Source organism: Schistocerca gregaria, chromosome 3 (genome assembly GCF_023897955.1).
Source record: "Schistocerca gregaria isolate iqSchGreg1 chromosome 3, iqSchGreg1.2, whole genome shotgun sequence".
In the NCBI taxonomy this organism is placed as follows: domain Eukaryota; kingdom Metazoa; phylum Arthropoda; class Insecta; order Orthoptera; family Acrididae; genus Schistocerca; species Schistocerca gregaria.
The window spans coordinates 157,131,692-157,140,861 of record NC_064922.1 but is presented as its reverse complement, the minus strand read 5'-3'; the positions used below and the strand labels follow the sequence as shown (position 1 = coordinate 157,140,861).

At 37.1% G+C, this 9,170-nt stretch overlaps 1 protein-coding gene across 1 annotated transcript; it reads right to left on the bottom strand.

The window, feature by feature from the left end:
- Positions 1-347: 347 nt before the first annotated feature.
- Positions 348-7,729, bottom strand: LOC126354648 (40S ribosomal protein S2). Its single transcript, XM_050004420.1, has 6 exons — positions 7,638-7,729; positions 4,958-5,191; positions 4,765-4,882; positions 4,013-4,176; positions 701-860; positions 348-589 (listed from the first exon to the last, which is right to left on the bottom strand). The coding sequence occupies exons 2-6, from the start codon at positions 5,186-5,188 to the stop codon at positions 429-431; spliced, it is 834 nt and encodes a 277-aa protein (XP_049860377.1). The 5' UTR covers positions 5,189-5,191; positions 7,638-7,729; the 3' UTR covers positions 348-428.
- Positions 7,730-9,170: the final 1,441 nt, after the last annotated feature.

Below are 9,170 nucleotides of genomic sequence, written 5' to 3'. Positions count from 1 at the left end.
CAACTGCTCCACACTTAAAGACACTAAGAAGTACTGTGATTTCTATATACTATTATTGTGCAACAAATTTCATGGAGCTTTACAAAATTCTTTAGAGGCTCTGCCTCAAGACAAATTCTCATTCCTAATTTTGGGCAATGGCATACGAGTGACAAGACTAAAGTTTAGCGTTGGGTTTGAATGTTAGGTCCACACATTTTTTTTGGAAGTGAACCTACATCTCCAACATATAAAAACAGAGGCAAGACAACCAAAGCAATTTCTTTAGCCATTTCTTACTTTTTCGAAATTCTATTTCCAGGGCCACTTATGTATAACACATTTGATAAGAAGTACAGGGAAAAAAATTCTTTCAAGTATCATTTATTCAAATTATAAAATGCAACATTTGTACAAGGAATCTCATCCATCTGGAATTGACAGAGTCCTTATACATCACGCTGAGGATTGGAACCTGCAACAGGACGATTATTCTTGTATAAGTAATCTGCAAATTCCTCATAGGGTGTCTTCAGGAGGGGCTCCTCTTTCCACAAATCTGGAGTCAGGTATGCGTATGTTTTTGCAATAGCAGCATATGTTGCCTTAGCTGAAAAGAAATTAATGAAATAATTGGCATATTCCCATAAAAAGGGTAACACAATGTACTGCAGCATGAAAGTTACAATAAATGTTAAGCATCAATACAAAGTGAACATACCAAAGTTTCCTAGGGTTCCAGTTGAGCCACGAGCTGATGTATAGCAATCTTCAATACCTGCCATCTGCAACAGCTTCTTTGGTACTGGTGCTGACACAATACCGGTACCACGAGGTGCTGGAATGAGACGCACCTGAACAGAGCCACATTTTCCTGTGACCTGAAAACAGTAGATTAATTTTTAATTGCACAATAGGAAATGGAGGATATCTGCAAGAAATGTTATGTGGATAACTTGATAACATATTTCTACACATTTGAAAAAGCTATATAAACCGCTGTTAAAATAAACTACATCACACAACAAAAAACTGTTAAGATCAAACACACGCATCGAAGGTGATGGCCAAAAGATCTATGCAGATCAGAGGCTTCTACAAGATCTATACAAATCAAGAGGGTTCTACATCTAAATATATTCTCCACAAGCCACTAGACAGTACATAAAAGACAGATACTTTGCACCAATATTAGTCACACCATGCATTACTCCATCCACAAAGAGATTAATTCCCGTCTATTCTCCATCACTCAAGGGTCTGGACTTCATACGAATTAAATGAAGAACACTGTATGCTACCCTGGCAGTTGTTTCATTGCTCTATCAAACATGCCCCAACAGTGGATAAGGGCTTCCCTTTAACACAGAACTACTTCAGTTTGGCACAGCTGTATGGTTGGTCTTAAAAGTCTAAAAAAAGCTTTATCCCTTGACAGTAGGTACAATTGATTAAGTGGTACATACCATTTAGTATCAGTTTGCTTCGAGTCCTAACAATGAGCATCAAAATCACGATCAATGTGACAAAGATAAGCTACAGACATCATTTAAATATGGTGAAAGGAAAATAACATTAACCCTGTTGAAAACCTAGAATTATTCTAAATTATCCTTACATATCTGAAAAGTGTGGCAGGCTTTACCATTACTATATTCTCTCTCCCGCTTACAGTTATATTTTTACTCCTATTCCACGACAGCTGCCATCCAATAAGCAAAAAGAAAAACCTGAATTTCATTAGTAATCCAGAAACGATACCTATCAGCCTCTATGTCAACTATCTCCAGTTAACATTTAAAGTACAAGTGACCAATAGTGTTTCCATACTTATAACACGAAACAAACTTAGGATTCTTACAAATTACAGTATAATAACCAGGATGTATACGCACACAAGAAAAAATTCCCAGTTAAAATACCACTTTTTTCCATGTGAAAATACATTTCTTCCACAGTGAAAATAAAACTTTTTCCATAAGTGACAGTGTACTTTCCCTCAGAGCTGTAAAAACACCAACCCTTTGAATGGTAAAGGGTTTACACACCAGTGATAACTTCCCGGCACTTTAGAAAATGGAACTTGGCACAGGGGAGGAGAGCGGGGAAATGTTTTGGAAAGATCTTTTATGTGCAGCAGTATATGCACTGCATGTTTCCATAGTATACATTCGAATTCCACTAAACACAGCACCTAAGTTTCCAAAGCATTGAAAGAGAGAGTGCAATGTGCTATTGTAGCCAATCATAGCTCACATCACATGATCACATCAGCAAGTCACAGCAGATATTCAGAATATAGGACATATGATGTACTAGTTAGCCAATAGCAACACCATCACTTAAGTAGCGTGAATGCACAAATAGGCAAAGTTAATAGTTTAATTAATGTACCTAGTGTGGCTACCAGAAAAACTAAGCTTTCACATGTAATACTTGTCTTTATGATTAATAAGTAACAAGGAAAGTTAAGCTTTCACATATAGCATTGGTCCTTTTAGTGTGTGTTGCACTAAGATAATCACACAAATGCACCAGTAAAATTTTAAACAATGACTTCAATGTCTCCTCCTGAAAGTTAAGTTTCAAATGCTCTTGTGATTTAAGAAATTCATTGCACATTCTCAAATGTAACATACTCCATCTAGACTAAAAGAAAAATTCCTTTGAAAAATAACACCTTTCAAAGAACAAAACCATTTGCAGTACTTTCCTGTGACCTCTTAGGCATGCGTTCTTTTCAGCAGCAGCCAAAGATTGCCAAAAACAGATGTCACTGCACATGGGCAGCTACGATGATGTAGAAAGCCAATATGCTTGTACACAAATAGCATTAAGAGACCTTATATGACGTCAAAATAAAACAGGACATCAGAGGGTACTCTAAGAGCCTAGGACTATCATAAACTATACTAAAATGCATAATTCAGCTTTAAGGACACATTCATTTTGTCCAGATTCACAATCAAGTAGGCCCGACCTGTTATCAAGCTTTTCAGTGCACTTTTTGGAATGAAAATTTTCTTTGAGTACCAGTACTGAATAGTCTCATGTTTGATTCTTTATTGTGGCATAATGCCATATGTGCCAGATGATAAAAAAGTGCCCTTGAAATTTAGTAACAACAAAAACTAGCCAATAATGTGAAATCAAACAATGTTTCTTATAAATTGACTGCATCTGCATAAAAGATTAATAAACACCATAATTTAGCAATAAACAAAAATTACTCCAATGTTGTGCAAGGCGATTAATGCGCAACTGCCAAAAAAGTGAAAATAAAAATCATAAAACTGAAAATAATAACAGCCTTTTGTAATTACATGCATTTTTAAATTGGCTTGACAGTTCCCAGCCACAGAAATCAGTTTTGTTTTCTTTTGATGTGTTAACTGCAAACGAAGACAAAATAGGTCAAAAAACAGCAAAATCACCAAAGATAAACACAGTTCACTATACTCCCCACTAAAACCCAGACTGCTCTACGGACACGTGCGAATCTGGCAGATTAGATGCACCAGAAAAATTTTTCTGTGTAGCATAACCCCTTCTTGCTACTGCTGCAGCCGCGCTTCAAGTAGCAAGAAGTGGGAGAAGGCACTGCTCATACACAACTCAACTGCACAAGCGCATGAGCCTGCAGGCAACTGCTCAAAACTAACTAAATGTGAACAGTTGTGAAGTGACGTTCATCGGAAGACATTTGCTGTTATTAAGCATTCCATAGTCTTTGCCGTAAAGCCTTCGACACATTTTGCATCAGGTCTTACCAGACAAAATTACACGAAAAACTAAATGAAAAATTCCCAGAATTCTAGGAAACTCCTAAATTTTACACGGACTTCCCGGAGTGTATACACCCGGAATAACATTCACATCATCTCCAATGTAGAAATAGATTACTAATACATATATAAGTCATCTCCATATGGCTCCCAAAGTGTAACTCTGCTGACATTCTAATCTGGCAAATGATTGAAAGATTCCTGTCTAGTGCTAAAATTTAGTTAATTATTTAATTTCTAAAACCAACCTTGCAAGGCACTGTGTGTGGTTTTCCAATCTTGTTACCCCAATAACCTCTTCGAACTGGCACAACAGACAGCTTTGCAAGAACAATTGCTCCACGAATAGCTGTAGCAACTTCTTTGGAACACTTCACACCAAGTCCAATGTGCCCATTAGAGTCACCAATAGCTGCAAAGAAGTGCAATTATAATGTTAATTGGGAAAGACATTCTACATATAATTTGCCAGTGAATTAGTGAACTATTAAACCGCTTGAGAAGAAGAAAAAAAAAAAAGATATTACTCCTAGTACACCATACAGTAGTTGAATTGTCTACAATACAATCACTTACAAACACTTATGCCAAGCTCTGTAGTACATTCAGACTACAACATTGTAGAATGAAAATTTGGGTTGAGAGCCACAGATAAAATAATTTTAGAAAAACAAATACTTAGAATCCAATTAGAAGTATGGGAAAAAATACTTTGAACACTACATCTACAACAACTGTTAATGAAAAGCACATGAAATAACGTAACATAAAATCATCTGTATGGCCCACATCAGTGTGGAGACTCCAAATCAGGACTGCCCAATGGTTCAGGGCCAAATGATTCTCTTGCACCTGAACTGCCATAACAAGTCATCTAGACATGATGGGGTTTTTCGGTGCTACTTTCAGACAAATAGGGAAAGGTACAGGTGTTCTCACAACAATATCTTGTGAAATTAAGGATATATTTTAAAAGATGAATGAAAGCTTCATTCCTTACCAACAAATGCTTTGAATCTTGTCCTCTGACCAGCACGAGTTTGCTTCTGTACTGGCATGATTTTAAGGACTTCATCTTTCAAAGAGGTGCCAAGGAAGATATCAATTATTTCAAATTCCTAGAAAGAGAAAAAATTGATTTAGATTCTCTTTATGTTATTTCTTATCAGCATTACACAGGAAGGCTATAATACCTTAATCGGCAGTGAGAAGAGGTATATTTCCTCAAGTGAGCGTATTTTCCCATCCTTCACCAATCGACCCAGCTTAGTAACAGGAACCCATTCCTTCTCAGTTTCTTTGCCTCCACGGCCCCTGCCACGTCCTCTACCACGACCCCGACCCCTTGGGCCTCCACGACCACCTCTGGAACCAAAACCACCACGAAAACCCCCTCGTCCACCGGCTGGAGCAGCGTCCGCCATGTTCTGTAATAAGAAGATCAATCAACACAGTTTGCCATAGATGGAAATTTATACAATAGTTATTGCGTTGAAGACTTTCAGTTCTATCATTAAGAACAAGCAATCTATCTCAAGAATAATGTATCTATCTCAAGAATAATGTACTAAGTGTTTTCTGCCTATGACCATGCACAGATTTTGATACAAGTCATGTCATGGCCAACCCATGTGTTATAAATTTCCTTTGTGTCACATCTAAGGTAACAATTTTTTTGTCATCAGACTACCAGTTTTGGTTTATAACGACCATGTTCAGATCTGCAGCAAAATACGGGTGAACACAATCACACTAGCAAATCATCAAAGCCTTAAAACAATAAAATTGACCACAATGAAAAGTATTACTGACAATTTTTTATATTGTTCTGTGCACTCTGAAAGCTGTTTATTAATTAATCATTATCTTTAATATTACCACTTGAGAATTTGTCAATTATTGTCCTTTTTAACATCTAACTTTCATCATAATTTATTTCATTGCTTTTTATTACTGTAACACCTCTTCCACCTTATAACCCCTTAAGAGAATTTTCTGATTGTATCCCCTTATATTACACTTTACAGTTAACAACTGAAGAATATGCATATGCCTACAGTAGTGACATCTGGTGAACATGCTACACAACATTTTGTGGCTACCGTGCGGCAGTTTGTTTTGAACAATACTGCTGCTGACAAGATGACTCTTGCTTATGTTGTTATTCATAGATATCTGACAATGCTGGTGCTGATTTCGCATTTAACATTTGACGATGCCACTATGGCTACAATACATTAGGAAACAGGTATGCCTCCCCATATTTAAAGCACATAAATGCACGTGTCATTAACACTTATCATCATGGTCTATTTATTATTTTAAGCTGTAGATAATGTGCTACTGTATTTGTGTTTTCCCATATTTTGCTGCACATCTGAAATGTGTCGTCAGACCAAAACTTTTAATTTGATGACAAAATTTGTGACCATAGATGTGAAGTAAAGGAAATTTATTCCATATTCGGGGCACTGTTAGATTCACGGCCATGTCACAGCTTGTAAAACCCTTGTATTTTTCATACACATAGCGGTAATATGATAGAAAATTAACTGAATTTAGGCCTATATTTAAATTTAATACTTTTTAAGAAAAATTGCAATTACGGAAAGAAAATTGTAACAATTCGCACAATCCACGCCAACGCAGCACAGTAGTTGATGGAGTGACTGCACATGTGAAATGCTGTTACATATGCTAACATCAGACACTGTGCTGGGAATGTGAAAAATAATTTAACTCAAAAACTAGAACCACCTGCTAAGCATACAGTACAAAAACAAAATACTTATGACTGGTATACACGCAAACAGGAGAGAGGTGTATAGGCTGAGCACTATGCAGGCCTGCTACTTTAACAGCACTGCAGCATCAGTAATAAAACTCCTTTTTCACAGGATTGTAAGACTGCATTAGAACCACAAACACGTAATGTTATTCCAGGAAAGTTCATTTCCTACCTTTAACTAATATCAAGCCCCCCCCCCCCCCCCCCAAGTTAAGCTTTTAGCGCAACATACTCTATTCTCTGATTCTTTTCCTCTTTACTTATGTTTTAGGAGTCACAGCCTTATGCTTTAATAATCTGATGCACAAATTTTTACAGCACTTTCTTGTATCGTCTCCACCCCCCTCCCTCACTTATAAGTTGGTAACTCTTCAAGTGCGATAATGATTCAAAACTTCATTAATTTCGTTGCTGATATAATGGGATGTTAAGAAGGGATTATGACCGCTTACAGAATACAATGGAGGAAGACGGATTCTGAAACGTGTTAGAAAAACAATCAACAAATACGATTCCAGTAGCCACCCCAAAATCACGGCGGCTTAGTCAATTACACGTTCAACTTCTCTTTCACAACGAAATGGCACCATCATGAATTTACTGATATATTAAATAAGGAAAATCTACAGTTTGCTGAAATTACTTTTTTTCCTTTCTAAATAAAAAAGATATTGTGTAGTAGACGGTAAGCAGGCAAACACAGAGAGAAAATTCCTATCCGGTTAAGTGACTGGTAACATAACAACGGGTGCACGTGGCCTTGCTGGCATGTATTCAGCCCGTTTTAAACAACAACAAAATAAAATTTACACAATATCTATAAAACAACGGAACTGGCAAAAAACGCATGTGTCACACACAAGGGGAATTATAAGGGATAGGCTTATAACGTAATAAGATTTATCTGTTATCCGACTTTGTATGACTAAACACCAACTCATATCATCATATTATATTACTAAAACACATGTTTTTAATTGTAACTATTTAATAGCTACTACAATTATCATCATAAACACAACCTGACAAAAAGAAAACACGAAATAACACAAAAATCAATAGAATCACAATTCCACGCTACTTACTGGTAGACTCTTCTATCGACTGAATGACGAGAAAGACTTCCGGCTTTGTTGTCTGGTGCCAGCCGGAAACAAGGGGTGCTTTCCATTTCTGAGTGAAATATCGATCTCTCGAAGTATCTTGCCCTATAACTTTTTTTTTTATTAGACAGCAATTGAAAATAAAGGGCCTGCACATGCAACTACAGAGCGACAGACCGACCGATAAAATAACTTATGTAGGCATTTTGACCGACCGATAGACGAACTTTCTTATCGGGATGTCGGTCGGGTGGGAGCACACTACAGCCGACCCCTGCCCCAAAATCCTCCCTCCCTCCCCCCCCCCCCCCCCCCACACACACAGCCGTCCAGCCCTGCACACACACTAACAAATTGTGCTGCAGGCAGGTAACGCTGTCGTGCCAACCACTCGACAAAAGTTCGTTTTTTTTCACTGCGTGTGGGATTAAATGCTGTGCTGGAGAGTGCGAGGAGGACAAAACTAAGACGGAGATTGTGGAGAAATTTAGACTCGAGATTTTTGTACGAAACGTTATGCGAGGATTACAGTGATAGAGGCGCAAGAAACGAAGCACTTTTTTTCATTTTTTAACGAATCCATAATGGTTATGAGACAAGTGCAGAGAGTAAACGTTATACATTTTATTAATAAAAGTCCGTCGATCTCCTGTATTTCAGTGTTTAGGTCTTAGTACCGATACTTATCGGAAATGAAATAAAGAAAACCAAAAATATAGACAGATTAGACGCTAGATTTCATTTACGATGCTTATCGGAAGTAAAACCGAAATATAGACAGTCAGCAGACATTTATTTGTAAAATTACTTGCTTTATTGTTATAAGTGTTAAAATAGCCCAACCTTTGTCCAAGCCTTCTGCCATGAAAATAAAGGTGTGGGATCTTATTTACAGTTCTAACAGTTGCTAAATGCTTCATTTGTTAGATATGGTTGGACTTATTAGATGACATGCACCTCTACCATTTGCAGTCTTCCTTCTTCTCATCTGAAATTAGTTTCTTAAAAGTACAGGGGTACCTTTCATGCTACATATGTCAATAAATTTATAAATTGTTCATGCACATCGTTTGTTTTAATTAGTTTGCTTTACCACGATGTATTTCCTCATGGAACTATAAACCGTATTGCAGGTTTCAGGAATTATTTTAGATATAAATTGTGGGAATACAACAACACTAAAGTTGAGGTTCTCTTAACTTCTACCAGTCTCTATAAACAGTAATGCAGCTCACATACTCTTCTCATAGCTTACAGTCTCTCTCATAACTGCATTCTTTTTCATTTGATGATGTTTAGCTGCTCTGAAATGCATGTTCCATCCATTCTTAGTTACTTACGAAAATCATTTTCTCCCATCTCCTTATTAACAGAGTGTGGGTGAATTTGTTGCTTTGCATTAGCCATTTCTCTGCCCACAACTTTCCCTTGGATTCTTTTGGCCTTGTAACCACTGTCACTGGTGTTGGTTTGAAGTGCGAAATCAGTGAACGAACATCGCATCCATATAACGAA